We start from the raw sequence: 21,818 nt of genomic DNA on the forward strand, positions 1-21,818 counted from the left end.
AAAAAAAGACCTTTTACCTATTAACTTGGAAAAATCAAAGAATCAATACAAGCTTTTTTTTAGTACATGTTGCTTCACAATAGCAATGGTGTTATTGCCCATAAAGAGAATCCCAGATGCAGTCTGCTGCTTGCAGGGGTACCACCCCATGGAAAGCTGACCACTTCAAAGTACCTGCTCTCCATGCACATAATCCGATTGGAAAAATACAAAGGATTTCTAGATTTAAGCAAAATGCTTGTCTGGGATCATCACATTTATCTTATTCTGCCTGTCACCATTTTACCATGCTTAATTTTCTATTTTTAAACATATTTCTTGATAATTTGACTTTAAAATTGTATTTCCATTTTTAACATCATAGCATAAACCTAATTACAAGTCACACCAGGGGTTCTATGGATAATTCTTCCATTTTATACCAGACCAGAGATTGCCAGGTCATGAGCAATCTGCTGCTATGCTTTTTTGCCTACTCAGCTATTTGTCATGAGATTGTTTTACTACTTAGAATTTTAATAGCCAGTGACCCTGTTATTTATTCTCACAAACAATCTATCTATCTATCTATCTATCTATCTATCTATCTATCTATCTATCTATCATCTATCTATCGCAACCAGGAATAAGGCTTCTCCCTCTTTTCCTACTCTTTTCAAGCACAGCGTGGTATTCAGCCCAAGATGCAAGAGTACCCCAAGGTTGACCTTTAAAATGACCTGTCCCATGTTTTATTTAACTTTTCCCACATATTCTAACCTCCTCAGCAGCCCCACACTCAGAGCTCTGTTTTCTTCACCCAGTATTATCTTTCTTTTAGGGTCTACCCAAAGATGCAATTTAAAAACTGTTCCCAGGCAGAAAATTAGATCAAATATGGAGTTTAAATCATGCATGTGTGTCCCTTTCTCTCAAGAATTCTATTGCTGTGTTGTCTTTGTCCAACACCTGAAAAATATTGTTATACTAGAGGCACTGTCTGTGCCCTCTTGCAATCTGGGACCCCTCAGGGGATGTTGGACTGCCAGTTTCAGCCTGATCCCTGCAGGCCAGTCCGAGGGACCCGACCAGTGCACGAATCCATGCTCCGGGCCTCTAGTACGCATATAGGATCTTTGGTTAATCTCTTCCCGCCCTCCCCCCACCCCCTTCCCTGTGAGATTCATCAGTCTGCTCCATGTTTCCATGCCTGTGCGTTAAGCGTCTGCCCCCTGGTGGTCAGTGCATGTCATAGCTACCGGTCAAATGGTTGGCCGGTCCCTTAGGTTTTTCTATATATAGATACTAGAGGCCTGGTGCATAAAATTTGTGCATGGGGGGGGGTGGGCCCTCAGCCTGGCCTGCACCCTCTCCAATCTGGAATCCCTCTTGCAATCTGGAACCACTGGCTCCTAACTGCTCACCTGCCTGCCTGCCCGATGCCCCTAACTGCTCTCCCCTGCCAGCCTGATCCCCCTAACTGCCTAACTGGTCTCCCCTACTGGCCTGATCCCCCTAACCGCCTAACTGGTCTCCCCTCCTGGCCTAATCACCCTAACTGCCTAACTGCCACCTTCTCCCTTCTCCCTCGGTGCTGTCCTTCTCCCTTCCTTCTCCCTTCTCCCTTCTCCCTTCTCCCTTCTTCCTTCTTCCTTCTGCCTTCTGTGATGCCTTTTCCCATGGCCTCTGCAAAAGGGACCGTGGTGCTGGACTGGCCCTCACAGCCTCTGTGGCTGCAGGCCCTTGGTCCTTGCAGCTGCTGTGGCCTTGTCTGGAAGGATGTCTGGAAGATGTCCGGTCTAATTAGCATATTACCCTTTTATTAGTATAGATACCTTGTCCAGCTTTATAGTTTTTACCAAGGTAAATCTGGTGCTTTTGTTGTGGCCATAACCAGAAATATCTGGAATTTATGTTTTTAGTTTATTTCATAAGAAATTATATAACAAGCTTATTTACTTGTATCAAACTAAGGTTTGATTAAAAATGCATTGATTCTATAGAGTAAATTGATGAGAATTGATATCTTTACATTGGCTCTTCCCGTCAATGAACATAAGGTACTGGACTTTTTTTCAGGCTTTTCAATAAAGCTTACAATATTCATATATTAAATATCACATTTTTTGTTGGATATAACAAGGTAATATTATTTTTGCTAATGCATACAGTATTTTTAAAAATTTGTTGTTGGTACATTGAACTGTAACTGATCTTAAAGATGTGGCTAAACTTTTCATTAATTATAAAAATGTTTATGTTGATCTTACCCACATTGCTGAACTCTCTTATTAATTGTAATCATTTGCATCTAGACTATTTCATTTTTTCTTTATTCATAGCCATATCATCTGCAGCTCAAAAGAGTTATTTTTTCCTCTTTTTGATCCTTACACCATTTATTTCTTTACTTCTGTCTTACTGCACATTATGATATAGAGGTAATGAACTTAGATCTGGATCTCCAATCTTGGTCCTAATATTGGTACTTGCCATAAGAGCAATCTTGGATTTTGACTTAGCTTACAGCCAAACAACACAGGTTTTGGTTTTACTTCTGATTTATGCTTAATTTACTTTGATCTTACAGTGTTTCTTTACTTCCCACGAGTACAGCAATGCAGTAACAAATGTAGTTTCTATCCTCTCTAGATACTTTAAAGCTAGACATCAATATTTCAAGGTATCTGATCTTCTGTACTAGCACAGAAATAGATATAATTCCATGAAAATAATTTTGATAAAAGGAATTCTTTGACAGTGATTTTTCCTAACAAAAATGATCTCTTCCTTAGGAATTGGTGTGCTTATGTGCACACCAGATTGTCTCCCACAGTGGTACTGGACAACCAAGTCACTCACGTTCCGAGTGGGAGAAGGCCTTGTGGCTGGAACAGTGGGCTCTGTCCCCAGAGGTATGTCATGGTTCTTGAAAATAGTAATTTCTTGCATCAAAATTGTGTATGGCCTGGCATATATATGGAGAAAGTTAATCATCTCAAATACATATATAGAGTAGGGTCATCACATTAAACTATATGTATGATCATGGATAAGTAAAATGCAGATACTACTAATACTTGCCTAAATGAGTGTTTTTATAATATGTGAGATAATGCAGGGCTATCCTTATACTAATATCTTTAATAAATGTTCACTCTCATGCTTGTTTCTTTTTTTACTACTGTTATTATGTTTATTCTGTAACCTTATCAACAATCCTAGCCTTCATTTCCTTATGAAATTCACACACAGCTTTAGAGGTTTATTGATAATTTCCCTTTCATTATAGGTTAGAGAGAAGTCCACAGTGTGGCAGGCCACCAATTGCAGTTATGCATAGTAAAGCAGCTCCGTGGGGCCTTTCTTTTTGTGTCTATTTTAATGACACATGTTATTTAGTTTTCATTTTTTTTAAAAACCCATGTAATTGTTCTAATATGTGGGGCTGAGTAACTGATAAATTCTCTGAATTCATACAGTCACAATAGCTTAGCTGGGGGTATTTCAGAAGAATGTGCAATAAAAGCTAAAATTGTTATTCAGGTCATGATGGCTAATGTTATGCAAATTGTCATACGAATAACTCAGGCAATGAATCTGACACATCGGCAATCTGGAACAGTGTGCAGTAAGAATACATAAAATCAAGGTGTTGCTCAGTCCCTGAGGAATAGCTACAGTTCATGGTCCAGAGAGCTAAGTACATCTTAGGGATTTGGGAGAGCTGAGCTCCAGTTCTGCTTTCAGCATCTACTCCCTTTGTGACACTTTCCTTGTCGACATGAGGTACAAAGAATGCCTGGTTAATTCTTTAGTAATGAAAATGTTACCACAGAAACATGTATCATCCTGCCCTTCTGAGTTCAAGGTGAGCTTTTTAAATAAACCAGGAATATGTATCTTTATTTTCATCTCTTACCTTTCTCTACCTTTGAATGGATCTCTCCATTTATTCACTATTTCAGTACCAATGCAATGTTTGTCACCTTCTTGTTCATTACATCTGAGCAGCATACAGCAGAAATCCAGTTTGCCAAAGCAGGGAACATTGGCTCTGACAATAATGCAGCTAACTGCTTGAGTTCATCCTTATAAACTCGAAGGAGTCCTTTTCCCACCTGCCTTACTTCCTATTTAGCTTTAGCTTCTGGACTGGAGATGATATTTCACTGGACAAAGTTATTTACTGAATATAATTTACTGAAATGAGCAGAAATATATGATTAGCCTGCATTTAGAGATAAAATGAGTCTTAGAGGTCATCTGAAAATTGAGGAATAACCTCATACATTTTGAATTACCCATTGTTGCAGCAGAAACTAAAATCCAAGTCTCCCAAAGCAAAGCCCAGTCCATTATAATGTATTTCCTCCACATAGTAAATAAAGGGTTTATTTATGAAAGTGACTACAGTATTTCCAAGTAGTTGTATATGACAAACACTAGATCATACCAGGGAGGCTAACCCGCACAGCATGGGTGAAAACCCCAGCTTGATTACTTTTAGATATGGGACTTCGAGCAAATTATTTCATCTCTCTGTTCCACAGCTTCTTCATTAGCAAATTGGGATAATAATACTTTCCTTATAGAACTTATATGAGAATTAAACAAAATGATATAGGTCCATTTCATAGACCCATTTGATAAATATTAACTAAATACTGAAGTCATGGGGATAAAAACAATATGGCCAAATTGTATTTATGACTTGCATTTACATACCTTGAGCCTACAATTGTGTATTATTCACTATTTATATTGATTCTCGAAATGTTATAGTTTCTAGAATTCCCTTTCATGCTTCCTTCTCAGAAATATTTTATCATGTTAGACCTTTTCCTCTCTCCCCAACCCCTCTCAGAGAAATACTATATGAACAAAATAATATATGGTGTGATTTTAAAATGTGAGAAATGAGAAAGTTCAGGCTAAAACCACAGTGGCTATCATAATTTCAATTAGATTACTAATATCCAATTTGTTGTAAGTTGTTTGTTATTGATCAGGAGTAAAAAGGATCCTTTTAACTATAACAATATAAGAAATAATGAGAATTGAAATAAAACTAAATTGCCTCTATAGACTATTGAAAAATGAGAATCAAAATAACTTTTGGGGAAAAAAAGGAGACATATGTAATACTCTTTGTAATACTTTAAGCAATAAAACAACATTTTAAAAAAAGAGTGTAAACTACAAAAAAAAATAACTTTTAACATTGGTTTAGTGAAACGCATTATAAAAGGAAAAGCTATAGTATCTTTAGAAATGTAATGAGAGGCATAAATTTAAAATATCAAATAGTATGACCTTTAACACATTTTTAATGTGTTTAAAGAAATCTCATCTTGACAATGACATTAACGATAAATATACTAATCATAGTAATGATAATAATAACAACCGATAACGCTTACTGAATGCTTATTATATTTCAGAAATCATCCCAAACGCTTTACATTAATTACTCCAAGTGATGATTGAACGTGAGGCAAATAACCCATTTCCTGCAATTGCTCTCCTCTCTAGATCTCAGAGGATATCAAATCCTGTCTACAGGATGCAACATAAAATTGTTACCTCATTGGAATGGAAATGCTGTCCTGGATTCAGTGGAGCAAAATGTCAGCTAAAAGGTATCGTCTAACACTAATTTTGTAATAACAATTAGAAGCATAAACTTCTGAAGAATAAGCAACTGATCCTAGTGAAGAAAAGAGTTGCATTTTCCCTTTTGAATCAGTTAACTAACATGTAACCAAACTATTAGGACTTACCTTTTCAGTGCCCCCTAACTTGGTAGCTATTATAGTACCCTAAAATCTCATAATCTGTCTTTTAAATTCTCCCCTTATTTTTATGTTGGTTTTACATAATGGGTGAATGGAGATCTCATTAAATAGCTTGCTTTTTTTCTTAGCTATGTGCTGTAGAAACATGCCTTATTAAAATACTAGAAATCCTAATTTTTTTAAAAATTATCATTAGACATGACCCTATGTAAAATAAAAAAAAAAACTACACTCTATTTTTTCCAGTTCAATTATTTTAAATAATATTGTCTTTATAAATGAAACTCAGTTTTAAAGACTATATACAAATATGGCATGAATTATTCTGCTTTTTAAAAAATCCTAATGGAGCCATTTTTTTTCAACTGAGATTATAAGGGTTTTCTGGTAGCAAGATCTGATCAAACACATGGTAGCCTGCTGTGGCCTAACATCCATGCGACTATTATTTTGCTTATGGCTTTAAACAGGTTTCCTTTGAAAAAGAAGATATGGTATCAGCATACATATTTTAAATGAATGAATATTACAAGAAAGGCCATTAGCAGTGGTGGGGAATTCAGTGGTGTAGGAGACTGTGATTAAAAATTAATGTAAGTGTGGAGAAACCATTATGATTCATATTTAAAAAAAGAAAATTGTTATACTAGTACAGAAGCTATAGGAAGCCTGCAATTTAGCTAGAGATATTACTTACATATGGTTCTTCTAGCCCAATTCAATGAGAATCTAAAGAGAAATTTCATTGTAATGCTATTTGTTCTGGGTCTGACTTTCAGAGATGTTAAAAAATTTAATACATTTTCAGAGTATAACATGTATATGTATTTCATTTATAATCAGGTAAAGTAAACTTTTAAACAAAATATCTGCACCCAAATATTTGGAAACAAGATAATTTAGGATATTCTTTAAAAATCCAAGCATAAAGCATGATACTGCTTTCAAAGGACTTTGGACTTCTACGAGTGCATAGTTGTGCTCACAGTGGTAAAACGTATTTGTTTATAGTCTGTATTTGGCAGATGGCTGAAAGTTCTGGGCAGTATTTAGAATTATATTTCTAAAGTCTAAGATTATTTTTGTGTTTCTCTTATATAAAGAAGGATTTGCTAGGAATATTAATTCCATCATCATTTCTTAAAGATTCAAGTGTTGTTCACAGTATACCTTCCTGGAAATTTAGAATGTCATTACACATCCCATGGTACAGAGGGGCTGGATGCAGCTATATGGCAGGAAGCAAAGTTTGTTCCCCAAAGCTGATAAGGACTGCTGTTGCTCCAGGCTTTGTTTTTTTATGCCGACTACAGTTGACCTTTGAACAATGCAGGAGTTAGGGGTGCTAACACCTCACACAGTAAAAAATCCACATATAACTTTTGAGTTCCATGGGGGATTGGTCACGGGACTTACACAGAGAGACCCAAATCCACAGATGCTCAACTCCCTTTTATAAAATGAAATATTGCCGTGTATACTGTGGGCCCTCAGCATCTGTGGATTCCAAACCGCTGATGACTGGGCTCCGCCCTTCGGGACATGGCTCAACCCTCCGTAACTAGGCTGAAAACCCCCACAAAAAAACTGTTTTCCACCTGGGTTGGTTGAATCTGCAGATGCAAAACCCTGGGATACGGAGGGCCAGCTGTATATTTATTGGAAAAAATCCACTTATGAGTGGGCCCACACAGTTCAAGCCCATGTTTTTGCAAGGGTTAACTCATATAGATTAATAATACACCCAAGAGGGGAAAAAACACACACACACACACATAGAATTTCGTCATTATAAATGTACACACGAGAAACAAGACTAGCTGACAATTTTGAATATCTACTATGTACTGTTATTCCCCTTTTCTCAAAGTATTATATGAAACTAGAAGCCCAGGGCACGCAATTCATGCACGGGTAGGGTCCCTAGTGGCCGCCGGCTGGGGCCTCCCTTCCTGTGGTTGGCTGGCCTGCCCTGCCCCCTGATGGGGGAGGGATGGACAATTGGGGGCAGGGCCGGCTGTGGGGAGGGGCTCCGGGTGGGTCATTGGGCCAGCCTCCCCCCCCCCCCCCCCATCAAACTCCTGGTTAAACTCTCCATCCAGGGGACAATTTGCATATTAGGCTTTTATTATATAGGATATTTAAATTAAATTCAAATAGTTTAGTTTTAAATGTTTAATGACACCTTGTGTTCTAAGTAGAAGCAGCCAGTGGATTACTTTAACACTAGATTTATAAATTGTTACCTTGAATCCCCATTAACCAAAATGTCCCAGAACCATTTTGACTATGACCTTCTGTCACAATACTATAATTAGAATTAGTTACAGTTCAGGTACCTGCTGCTGATAAGCTGCTGTGGAGAGGTCTTCTTTCTATTGAAATCGAGAACAGGAATAATTTTCTGATGGCTGATATGCCTATTGTGTGAGATTGTCATACAATTAATTCTAATACCACTGCAATTCTAAAAGAACCTACGGTTGCTCCCTACAATATTCTGACCATCGTACTCTTCAGTTTTATTGCAGTACAAGCTATTGAATTTTTTATTAGTGCAATTGATGCACTGGTAGTATCAAGAACTACTGTGTCTCTTTGTCCTTCAACCATTCTTTATTATCTCATCTATCCTGGGGTGTGTTTTTGCCCTCCCCCTTCTGATTCCTACCCAATTACATGTCAAGTTCCTCCACCCCTTTTTATCACACTTTATATATGTGCCAACAGCCTTGTATTCTTATATGGGAGAAACAATTGTCAGGTTTCCTTTGACAACACTCTCTATGCTGTCTCATATGACAAGCCACCCCAAATATGGCAAGAATAACCAGTGTGACTGATTCATTCTTTAAACCTCTTCAGAGCCCTGAAGTGTTTGGAATACCTTGGTTGTGTAACTACCATAATTACTTCAGTGCTAGTCCTTCACATCAGGAGATTATTTTAGAAATAATATTCATAGAAAATGTGTGAAATACTGCATACATTTCACAAATCCCTGCCTCCCCAACAAATTTCCTCCTCACAAGCAAAATAAATTTTATAAAACAAAAATAAAAACTTTATTTAAGTTTATATCCTAGGACAGGGGTGGGCAACCCCTGGTATGCGTGCCAAACATGGCACGCCAGTAACTTTTGCTGGCATGCGAAACCCTCTCTTATAATCTTCCATTTACAATTTTTTTTCTTAATATCGACTTTTTTATTTTTCAGATAAATTCAGTGTAGGTGCATCTTAGATAAATAAATAATTTTACATAACAAGTTATCTTAAAGACCATAGACATGGATTGAAGAGAGAGGGGAAGAGCAATTTCTATGCCTCTGCCTTAACTCTCCTTGCCTTTCTATATCCGAACAGTGTTTTGGTTTCATCCACATACGCTTGTGAATCTTTGTTCTCAATGATGAATTTTGTTAAGTCTCGTAATAGGAGTAGCCTGACGGATGAAAGTAGTAGCTCGTGCATATCTCTGAAGGTCACGAAATATAAACCTGATGTAAAATCTCTGTCATCAGTGATGCAGCAGCAAAATTCCCACTGATAATATCAAATGGTCATAAAGTTTTCTGTCGGACTATCAATGTCCGTGTATACATTAAAAAATAAATGTATTTTTCATCATCATATACTGTGTTTTTGTCGCTCAAATGAATTTTATTTTTTCTTCAAGGTTCTTCACATACGTACACCGTAAGAGATATCAAGTAGGCGTAACATGTTCTCAAAAAATTAGGGTTGGCACCCAGAAGAATTTTGAGTCAGAGATTTTGCTGGTTTTGGCACGCACTCACGAAAAGATTGCCCACCCCTGTCCTAGGAGGAAGATCTTTTAAATGATATAAAAGAGATTAATAGGTCAGGGATAAATTAGAGCTGCTAGCAACTATACTCTTTTATGTCTCCTCCTCCACTTGGTACCCCCTCTGTCTTTTTCTTTTTTCCTCTGTCTCTATAGATCCACTCCATCTGTTAGGAAGGAATGTCAGGATTCAAAATAAGGGAGCAACTCTTACTGTGTCTTATCCTGCAACATGCTGTTTATAATATTACTGAACCTCCACACATGCTCTTTTTGAAGTAACTCAGATGTCAAAATTCTGGTAACGAGTTCTAGATTATTAAAAATATTAATCATACTTTCAAGAGAAAACCAATTTTTAAAAAAAAAAGTCTAAGCGAATAGAATTTTGTTGAAAAAAGGAGCATCAAATCCAATGGCAATGTAATAGTTTTAATATATTTTACATTTGTTATACCTTTTTGAGGGTCAAATGGTTTGTCAGAAAGGGACCTAATTTTATATGATACCTGAGATGTGTTTTTGAAATGTCATTAACAACATACTTTTTAAACCAATTTTATAAAATTTGCAATAATGTACTTTTTTAGTAGATGTCTCTAAAATGTTCTGAAGTAGAATAAGGACCGTGTGGCTTTCTCTAATGACACAAAGAACAGAAATTTAAGTTCAAATAATGTTAGATTAGAGAGGAGAAAAGAAAAACTTCTTGGTAAATCTGTTCAAAATAATCCAGTCAGTTTTAGTCAGATCCTCTACACAGGAAAAAGGTAAAAAGGGGAAAAAGGTCTTTTATAAAATTACTAGAGGCCCGGTACACAAAATGAGTGCCTGGGTAGGGTCCCTAGGCTTGGCTGGCGATCAGGGCTGATCAGATTCCCCTCTCCACGCATCCCTGCCTCCTCTTTCCCTCACTCCCTCAGTGCTCCACCACAGCTGCTGCTGTTCGCCTGTCATGTTCTGCACTGCCCCCTGGTGGTCAGTGCATGTCATAGTGAGTGATTGAACTCCAGGTCTCCCGGTTGAACTCCTGAGGGGACACTTTGCATATTAGCCTTTTTATAAAATTATATTTATACTAGAGGCCCTGTGCAAGAATTCATGCATGGATGGGGTCCCTCAGCCTGGCCAGCTATCGGGGCTGATTAGGGCCATCTCGCCCAGTCCCGATGAGGCCGATCAAGGTGATCAGGGCCGGCCAGCTGGGGAGAGGGACCACAAGAGGTTGGTTGGCCATGGGAAGTTGGCTGTGGGAACACACTGACCACCAGGGGGCAGCTCTGCATTGAGCATCTTCTGTGTGTCATAGCTACTAGCCGGGGTCCCGTCATCTGGTCTTAACGGTCACTTAGCCTTTTATATATATAGATACAATCTATCACAGATATTCTAAAATATGTCATGCAGTTATTGGAATAAACTGATCCCTACCATATGTTATGAATATATAAAAATGTTTTATTTCACAAATGCTGTGAAATAATTCAATAAATTATGTAAGAGCTATTGTAATTAACATTTTTAAATGGGGCTTTTCCAATAAGATTATTTTAAAATATTGTTTCAATTAATATGAAGTGAGTTATAATATTTAAAACAGAAAAAAAACCTTCTATTGCTTATATTTTTGCATATCTAATTCTTCCAGGTAGCGACTAATACTTTCCTCTTTGAGAAAGAAGATTGCCTCCTACAAACATATTGCTCAATAAAATTATGATGCATTTTGTCAAAAAAGTCTTTGTTGCTCCAAATTGCCTTATTCAATCTAACTACTAAATCTCAGTAAATCTTTATGTATGCACTGAACTGCACCGTGCAAGCATTCACTTCATGTTGCAGGATCAGCTGGACACTGGTCTTGTCAAGCCACACAGGCAGGTTCCTAAGGAAGAGAGAGCAAGCTTTCTCATTACTGAGTTGGCATAATGACTTCCTCCATATGTCTCAAAGGCCTGGGGAAAAAACATCCACCAATAACACTTGTGTAATTTAAAAAAGAAAGAAAAGAAAATTTATCTAATAAGGAAGCTGTTGCTCTTGACACTTGCTGACCTTGCTTGCTTCTCTGAGTCCTTAATCTACCAAGGTCAGAGTTTACAGTGCAAGGGGGAAAAAAAGAGTAATTGTATTGGGAGAAGAGAATAAAAAGGAAACCTTTTAAAAATATATTGAATTTTTTAAAAATCTGAAGTGCATAAATAAAAGCTTTTTTTTTGTCTCAGTGTCTATCTCTTAGAAAGAATCAAGAAAAAAAAGACAGAAATCAATGTCCTATAGGACAAAGCAAGGGTCTGTGCTTAAGTGCAAGATAAAATAGATTGCCTGGAAAACCTAGGATCTGCGGCAGTCCTTGTGGTAGAGAATACATATGGGAAGACAGAAAGATTGCTAAGTGAAAAAAATAAAGCGCATCGATCAAATGGGAACTTTATCACAGGAGAGTAACTGACTCCACTGCCAGAGATTCTAGCAGCACTTCTCCACCAGCTGAATCCCATGAATAAATTGGGATGAATGCAAGTTGAACTCCAGTCAACAAACAGAGCTAGAAAAAGATAACGTAAACAATTGAATTTGTTAAACAGGCATTTAAAGTTTTTAACAGCATTGGCAGGGACCCCATCCAATGAGTTTCAGAGAAAAGAGGTTCCTATGACAATTGTATCCAAAGATCTTTGTGTGGTGCTTACTAATTTATTTATTTGTTTATTTTTTACCTTAGGAATATAATTTTCTCAGCTATTTCCTCCTATCGCAATAAATTTAAAAACTATAGCTAAGAGTAAATGGAAAGTTTAGTGCACACACACAATCACACTAGTTTTTTGTCATGCAATATTTAAAGTATTTTTCCAATTACACTTTCTTTTAAATCCGTCTTTTTAAAATTTCACAAAATTAGGGAGAAAAATTTTCTCATTTCGTATATATTACGTTTCCACATAATGAGGAGTGAATCACCAAAGATCAGTGTTCAAGAAAACTGAAGACTTTCACTTGATACTTCTATGTATTATTCTTTATCCCTTTCACTTTCTTTCTAAAGAAAATTACTTGTTATTTATTTATTTTTTTCTAATCTGCTTTTATTTAACTTTTATTTCTAATCTGCTGATTCACTCCAGTATGTCACATTCTATTCTCTTGTTTGCAATGCAATAGCATTTTTCCAGATCACATTAAGTAAATTTATTTGAAATTCTTTTGATCCTAAGGTCAATAGAAAATTAGATTTTACCTCTTCATTTATCTCCTTTCTATTCTTGACACTTGACCTTATACCCAGGTTTGTTTTCACTTCTTGCATATTCAGGATCTTGCCTGGACTGCGTGGCATAGAGAGAACTATGAGGATAAAGTGCCCTGACTCAAATATGACCCTAGGAGAGTTAAAATGCCCACATGATCTTGCGAGTGTGTGTGTGTGTGTGTGTGTGTGTGTGTGTGTGTGTGTGTGATTCCCTGCTTTGCCAGTCCTTCTCAAATACAGAAGGAAACTACATGATATCCAGTGTTGTAATCTCCACAATCAGAGGACAACATGCAATACAAAGAGTGAGATAAAGAGATCTGATTTCATTAGAATATAATGCAACATAAAACAATGCCTTACTATTTGTAATAAAGCTTTAGCAAAGTTGTGAGCCTCTAGAAATAAACCCTATGTAAAATTCCTGTGATTTTGTTGAGGTCACTCCACTTCAGTAAGGGACATTAATACCTAAACCAATCTGCCTCTTGATTATGAGGATAGGGTGGGAGGGGTCAGGGGCCATATTCAAACATTTAACAACCAATTCAGTTGTTATTTTGTATATTAAAAGATGTTCCAGCCCTAACCAGTTTGGCTCAATGGATAAAGTGTTGGCCTTCAGACTGAAAGGTCCCAGGTTCGATTCTGGTCAAGGGCATGTGCCTTGGTTGCAGGCACATCCCCAGTAGGAGGTGTGTAGGAGGCAGCTGATTGATGTTTCTCTCTCATCGATGTTTCTAACTCTCTATCCCTCTCCCTTCCTCTCTGTAAAAAATCAATAAAATATATTTTTTAAAAAAAGATGTTCCAGACTAACAAATATTAATACTTTATTATAAATTCTTGAATAATATTTATGGAAAAATATTATGTACTAACAAGTAAACTAAAGTAAGCATCAAACAACTTGCTGATTCTGCTAAAACACTGAATGTTTCATAAAGACTCTAGTGCACAACATGGACCAGAAACTGTTAGCTCTGGAAATATTTCTCAGATGTTGTTACAATAGGAATTCCAGTCATCATGTATTCTACAAGACATGCTTGAGAGAAAGAGAGAAAGAGAAAGAGAGAGAGATCTATGTGAGAGAGAAGCATCAATCAGTTGCCTTCTGTACATGCCCCGACTGGGGATAGAACCCACAACCCAAGTATGTGCCCTGACCAGGAATTGAACCAGCAACCTTTCAATGCACAGGATGACACTCAACCAACTGAGCCACTCAGGCTGGGTGAAAATCAAAACTTCCCACCACATACCGCAGCCCCCAAATAAGTTCACTTTTTCCCAAGCTGTAGATTGTCTTCTTCAACCAAATATATCAATGATTATATAGGACTTTCTATAACACAGCAGGGTGAGGGGGTGGACAAAATAAAAACATAAACCTTGGGCATGAATGGAAATTTATTAATTTAGCTCAATGCTCTGAAGAAAAACAATGCAAAATTCAGTCTAACATAAGAGACTAAAATTAACGCCAAATATACTTTCTATGGAGTGAAGATGCTTTAGTGTTATTGTCTCAGCCACGTAGGCCTAGAGAGCATAATTACCATGTGCTGTTTCACGGTAAAGAGGTGAAGTTTCATTGGTACATAATTTCACATGGGAAGAAGTACAGACACAAAACACTTGTTTTCTCATGTCTGATATGCAGACTTCAATGAATAAAATAGTTCATTAGAGGTCTGAAAATTACAGACAGGCATTACTTAATATAGTCAATATTTTAATGTCTTCCTTTAAATTGTTTTCCCCAATGAAAAATTTATATTGTCATTCAAAATATTATTTGATTTATGGGAAATATAAGTGATTTTTTAACAGAGAGATTTATGTCATAAGACTTTCAATTTTCTGAAATTTTACTGGTTTTGCAGGTTGGCCCCCTTGAGAAGAGTTCTGTAATAGTTTACTTTTACTTGCAGTTCTTACGTTTTGAGCCTATGCGTTTCTTAAAAATCTGGGGAAAACCCAGTTAAGTGGCCTACTACTTAAACAGATATTCTTTCAGTAAGGAATCGTAGCTCTCCCTTATTTCCAAGTAGACACCAGTTGGAAATCGCATTGTTAAACATGTAATCTGTGGCAGAAAATTATAAAACTGCTGTGGCTTTTAGCACAGCTGATTTTAAAGTCTCCTCAATTATGCAGGCAGTTTAAGCCTGCCGGTTTACAGCTTCTCCGGACTACCAACCATGTTCATCTAAAAGGAGATCTGAATATTTTTTTCAGAGCACAATTAGGGCCCCGCACTTCGAAGATCAGCGGGGTCACACGCTGCCCTATGGATGGGGGAGCAGCTTACTCTGCAATCGTCCAGGCCTGCTTCAGTAGGCAGGAAAACGAACGTCAGCCACATTATTGCTCAGGACTGGAAAAAGAAAATGAGGCAGCCCCCATGTTTAACTCTCTCTCCTCTCTTTTTGCTTCTGTCTAGCCCAGGAACAGCAGCAGTTGATACACACCAACCAGGCTGAGAGTCATGCAGCTATTGGCGGAGAAACAGCCGAGCAGCAGCGGCAACAGCAGCAGCAAGATCCAGGTCACAGATTGTAATAGCTACCATCCCTAACCCAATTATTGTCAACGCTATTTAGGACAACTTCCAAACAGGACATCACTTGGCTGTCAAATGTCTTATGATGACACATTAACACACCTCCGAACCCTTTTCTATCGGTGCTGTATGTTGGGCGAATCTTTGGCTGAGATGCCGGTTCCCTGCCTGAATTACTCTGTGTGCAAACACAGGAGGAGAATAAAAATGCCGCCATATGTTTCCAAAATAAAATCAAACATTTGTCCTCCAAAGAGTGCAATCATGGAAGAATCTTGACATGGGAGGAATGGCTTGATTCCTTTGCATGTTTCCAAAATAAAATCAAACTTTTGTCCTCCAAAGAGTGCAATCAAAGAATCTTGACATGGGAGGAATGGCTTGATTCCTTTGGAGGGAGCTAAGAAGGCTTCCTTCCAGTGGTGATAGAGATCAAGAAGGGGTGTTGATCACTGACTAGGGAAAAGTATTGTGACTAAGAGCTAACAAGAATCTCTTGTTAATACAAAGTGGTCCTATTACATATTTTCTCATCTTCCTAATCATAAACACTTTACCATTTCTTTTAGGCTCAACTTTATCTATTAGAAACATAGGTTGATTACTGATAAAAACATCTCTTCACTGTATTTGGCGTAGTTATGCAAAATCGGGCACTCAAATTAAGGTGATCTCTTTAAGAATGCAGGTGAATATATCTTAGAAATTGTACTCTAAATTTTTAAGGCATTGAAATTCAGTATCTTCATAAAATATCATAAAATCCTCCTTGAATTATTGAAGTGCCTTTGAAAGGCATGAACAGTAGCACTGCTAATAAAGTGATTTAAGCTAAAATCTATCTCTCCTTAAAAAATACCTCAGTAGAGAATACTTCTCAGAATATAAATGCATCTACATACTTATATGTATACAGCTACATGTACTTAATGCTGGAGCATTGGATTTGAAAGTAGAAGATGAGGCATTAGCTCTGTAACCTTAAGCAAGTTATTTTGTTTTTCTGACCCTGAATTTCTTCATCTATTGAGACTTTAGGAAAAACTCTTTGTTGTTAAAAAAAAAAGATTAAAAATTCTGGGCATAGTTAAAATATTTTAGAAATCTAAGCTGATACAATACTTTGACAAATTTCTACCCCTAAATAGTGTAAAATTCAGTTTGCCATTTGCTAAATGCATGTAGCCTATACCTTTAAATATACAGTGCAAACATGATTTGTTTGAATTATCCTTACACCTATCATAAAATTTAAAAGGTTTTAAATATGTATTTTTCAATGTTTCCAATGTTCTCTTCTTCTCCATACAGCAGTGACACAAAAAATGAGTGACCAGCTGAACCAGCAGGCAGTAAAACTGACCCTTCTGCAGAAGAGGGTTGACAACATTTCTCTGGCTGTGACTGATGTAAGGAGCACGTTTTCCTCCCTAGAAGAGAAAATCAATGAAGATAAAGGGAGGGAATTTCAATCTTTTCTAAAAGGTAAAAGTAAAACAAAATAAATTATTCATTCAGTTAAGACAAAAGGCAAAAAAACTCATTTATCTTTTCTCATATCACTTTGGTATTTTGCTTTAGATTGGGTGGCATATCAGTCTAATATATATTTTTAATAACCTGTTTTTAAATCATAAATAAAATATATCCTAAAACATCTCAGGTCAGAGGAATAATTTTTTACAAATGTGAATCAGCTTTGTCTGAATTTTGTGCCTTTAAAACAACAGGCTGTATTCCTTCCTGGAGGTTCTACAGGATAATCTATTTCCTGCGAATTCAAGTTGTCAGAATTCATTTTCTTGCAGTTGTAAAACTGAGGTTTCATTGTCTTGGCGGCTATAAACTGAGGCTTGTTTCCAGCTTCTAGAGTTCACTGCATTTCTTGCCTCATGTCTTTTTTTCCATCTTTGAAATCTCACAACTGTTGAATCCTCCTGACATCTCTCAGACCCACTCTTCTGCCTTTCTCTTCCTCTTTTAAGGACCCATATGATTGCATTGGGCTCACCTGGATAACACAGGCTAATCTCATCTGAAGGTTCTTAACCTTAATCACATCTGGTAAGGCCCTTTGCCATGTAAGATAACATATTCGCAGGTTCAGAGAATTAGGGTGTGGACATCTTGGACAGGGAAGGATTATTCTGCCTTCCACAGACATTTATCAATAGCAGGTAATTGCTATGGTAGTGTCAAGTACGTGGTACAATGGGTCTGATTGATAGTTTCAAGAAATCCAGTAGAAGGAGACCTGGGAAGGCTTCTATGAAGAGAAACCATCTCAACTAATAAAATGATGGTCAGGAGGAGTTAATTAGCCAAAGGGTTTTCAGGTAGGGCGTGGATATTCTAGGAAAGTATTTTGGTTACTAGGAACATCTCAATTCACTGGGTTTATTGTTTGTTCCTAAGTTTCAGGATCATTGGTTCCTTTCATTTTGTTCATATAAAAAATATGAACAATATCACTTGCACATTATTGTTGTTGTTTTTCTAATTTTCACCTGTGGTTTACAGGTAAAAGATATTTTTTAGAAAGTGGAAGTTTCTATTTCCGTATCATCTACCAGTAAAGGAGCATCCATGATTGTTTTAATCATGTAAATAATTGGTGCTAGTAAGTCACTGAAAGAAAGACGCTGTTCTACATTTCTGGCATGTCTCCTATGACAAAAACTTATTGATGACAAGCATGAGAGAGGAATACATTTTTCCCGAAGTAATAGCAGGAATAAGAAGTGTTAGGTCGGAGAGAGCCCAGGATCGGATACATGCAGACATGTGACGAGATTCACTGGGTTTATTGTTTGTTCCTAAGTTTCAGGATCATTGGTTCCTTTCATTTTGTTCATATAAAAAATATGAACAATATCACTTGCACATTATTGTTGTTGTTTTTCTAATTTTCACCTGTGGTTTACAGGTAAAAGATATTTTTTAGAAAGTGGAAGTTTCTATTTCCGTATCATCTACCAGTAAAGGAGCATCCATGATTGTTTTAATCATGTAAATAATTGGTGCTAGTAAGTCACTGAAAGAAAGACGCTGTTCTACATTTCTGGCATGTCTCCTATGACAAAAACTTATTGATGACAAGCATGAGAGAGGAATACATTTTTCCCGAAGTAATAGCAGGAACAAGAAGTAAATAAAAACAGTATATAATTGACTATAACCACCATAATGAAATTTGTTTAGCAAAATTTGGTTATCATAACATGAGAGAATTAAGCCTGTCACCTGCTTTTTGTAAACCTACTAACAAAAATTCTGGCAGTGACACAGGAAACATACACTCATAACAACAAAAGTAACAACAACACCATTCCCTCCTCGTTGGGAGGCATTAATTGTGAACTGAGCACAATCATTATGAGAATCAAAGGGTTTCTAGTTAATGAATGTTCATACAGGCAACAAAAACTAAACTCACTCTCTCAGGTACTGTGCTTGCCTAGCAAAACCACAATCTCTTCTCCTGTTTACTCCAGTTCTTAGGTGAGAAACATTGCTTACCTGCTAACAGCCATAGAAAATGTTCAAAATCAAATGCCCCAACTCCTTAAGAGGTATTTGAACGTTATGAATAGGGCATACTAGTACATTCACAACCATGGAAGGGACATGTCAAGGTGTCTAATATCAACTATATCTGTCAAGTCACCAAATACAATATCATCTTTTTTAGAAAGTAGAGGCACATGAATCATATGAAACAGAATCAAATAGGGTTAAAATGTTGTGCCTACTCAGATGTTAACATAAAGCACTTTTATGTAGTTTTGCAAAATTAGATTCTTGTACAGATTTTTTTTTGGTAAGAAATTATAGAAATACTAGAGGCCCGTGCACTGGAGTGGAGGGGGAGGTCCCTCAGCGGGGCCTGCTCCCTCTTGCAGTCTGGGACCCCTCGGGGGATGTCGGACGCTGAGGAGCAGGCCTAAGCTAGCAGTCAAACAGTCGGACATCCTTAGCGCTGCCACGGAGGCGGAAGAGGTTCCCACCACTGCCACTGTGCTCGCCAGCCATGAGCCCAGCTTCTGCGTTGAGTGTCTGTCCCCTGGTGGTCAGTGCGCATCATAGTGACCAGTCATTCTGCCATTCAGTCAATTTGCATATTAGGGTTCTATTACATAGGATTACCTGAAAATCTTCTGATCCTAAAACAAGTTTTTGAGCTAATAATCTGATTTCTTTTCTGTCACTGCTGTAATTTTACCCTTCATCCAATAAATTTTTTCAATAAGTAACAGCTAAAGGACCTTCTAATTTTCATTTTTGTAGTTTACTTTTTTAAAAATTACTTTGATCAAGATTCTATATCGAACTTTACCTGTTTACAATGTTTTTACCTACCATTATTCTTATTCGGACTTTCAGATCATGTTGTTTTTCATTTCCTGAAATTAAACACCTGTTGTTATTGTCCACAATTCATTAATTAATTCAAGCACACTTAAGTTTTACTTGTGCAATCTTGAAAAAACATTTCTTGAAAAAAGATTTGAAAGCCAAAATTATAAGATTATAATTTTCAGGAAAGTCTGATTTCTAACCTTAAGTATTTTATTGTATTTCATCAAGTTGTTGTTATGAGAATTAAAGACAATTTTTAAAATGTTTTATTGATTTTAGAGAGAGAGGAAGGCAGAAAAAGAGAAACATTGATGTGAGAGAGAAACATTGATCGGTTGCCTCCCATACACGCCTTGACCAGTGATCCAACCCAGAATATAGGTATGTGACCTGACTGGGAATTGAACCCACCACCTTTTGATGCATGGGACAAAGCTCCAACCAACTGAGCCACCCAGCCAGGGCTAAAGACAAAAGACAATTTTAACACACAGGAAATAACTAAATGATTCTATAGAAAGTTCAGTGAAAATAACTGCTGTTGAGAAGCACCTTACTATATCAGAAATTTAATTTTTCAAATTTTTTTTCCTGTGTAGCATATACTAGTAGAAACAATGAAGATTTGTTTTATAAATAGGTGACTGTTAAATGCATAAAATTTGGGGAATAAGAATACTTTAAAACTTTTCTGTTGTAATTATTTATGTTATTAAATACAAAAGCTAGGGCTATTTCAGTATAATTTATCTTAATTGTGGCTATGTAACCTTTTCTAATTAATTTAGCCTTTCCTTAGTACTTTGCTGCTATGTGTAATTGATTACTATTCCATACTTCATATGTGTGTTTTTTCTGTTACATACAAATTGATTTTCACATAATTTTTTTGCCTTTTAAATTTATTTCAGTGTTCAGTAGGTTTAGAAACATACAATAATTTTTGTATATGTTTTGGAAATCTAGAACCTAAAGGTCAATATTGCTCATTGATCTTTAGGGTCTAGGATTTTCAGGAAAATATTTATCCATGTAAACAACATTTACAGCTTTGTCTTAGAACCAGATTAAATAATATCAAGATGCTCAAATAATCCATTATTCTATTTAGCATAATTGCTCTTTCATAATACTTTTTCTGTAAGTCTTTCATGCATCTTAAATATTTTTAGAAACTTGCTAACACAATATATACATGTAGAGACTAGATTTCAGCCCTATAATCATCTTTTTTGTATAGGCTTCAAAGTAGCTATTACTCATTTCTTAATATGCCACTGTTCAAACCTTGTTGTTTAAAATACTTTGTATTGTGTTACCTGTATTTTACATTGTAGTCATTGCTTATATTTTGGAATGGACATACCTTCCATTTTATGTGCTTCATGTGTATTATAAATATGCCTTAAGAATATGTTTTATTTTTTCTCATTTTTTGTTTTTATAACAAGGTTTTTGTTTCATTTTGCTTTGTTTTGAATTTTTAAAATTTTAAATGTTCACTTTATATTCTAAATAGTTCTGAATAGTGTGCAGGGCCCTTTTTCTTTCCTTCCTTTCTTTTTTTTAATGCTATTTTTAGAACTGTTTACAATTCTTGGTTTATGACCAGTCCATGCTTTCTAATACAGGATATATTATGTGCTTCATTAATGGGAAATGGCCTCTTCTCTTTTTGTTGAGAATTAGTGTCATAGTATAGTAATTAAGGTATATCTTGAATCCCTATTTTCATTTGACTTAGTGAGCCACAAACCTCTCATTATTATTTTATTGTTATTATAAACTATTGTTGTATGTTGTATCCATTATTTCATATTGTTCCTCATTTAAGAATCTCATAAAATTATTTCTCTGTAGTTAATTTATTAGTTTTTATAAGCTAAAAACACAGACTCTGAAATTTAATTACTAGAAACCTAGTAACAATCATGACCTAAGATTAGGTATTATTTACTAAGACAGAAAGCCCAAAGTCATTTATTTTCTTTTTTTTTTAATTTTGTTTTATTGCTTAAAGTATTACAAAGAGTATTACATATGTCTCCTCCC

At 36.3% G+C, this 21,818-nt stretch overlaps 1 protein-coding gene across 1 annotated transcript in view; it reads left to right on the forward strand.

Annotated features, from left to right (window-relative positions):
• MMRN1 (multimerin 1) overlaps positions 1–21,818 on the forward strand; it is a 70,966-nt gene that overhangs the window by 34,149 nt on the left and 14,999 nt on the right. Inside the window, exons 3-6 of the mRNA XM_014530278.1 lie at positions 2,775–2,894; positions 5,515–5,621; positions 15,288–15,392; positions 16,719–16,892. Of these exons, the coding sequence (XP_014385764.1) occupies positions 2,775–2,894; positions 5,515–5,621; positions 15,288–15,392; positions 16,719–16,892 (506 nt within the window). The remainder of the gene's footprint in view (positions 1–2,774; positions 2,895–5,514; positions 5,622–15,287; positions 15,393–16,718; positions 16,893–21,818) is intronic.

This window comes from Myotis brandtii, unplaced genomic scaffold (assembly GCF_000412655.1).
Source record: "Myotis brandtii unplaced genomic scaffold, ASM41265v1 scaffold730, whole genome shotgun sequence".
In the NCBI taxonomy this organism is placed as follows: domain Eukaryota; kingdom Metazoa; phylum Chordata; class Mammalia; order Chiroptera; family Vespertilionidae; genus Myotis; species Myotis brandtii.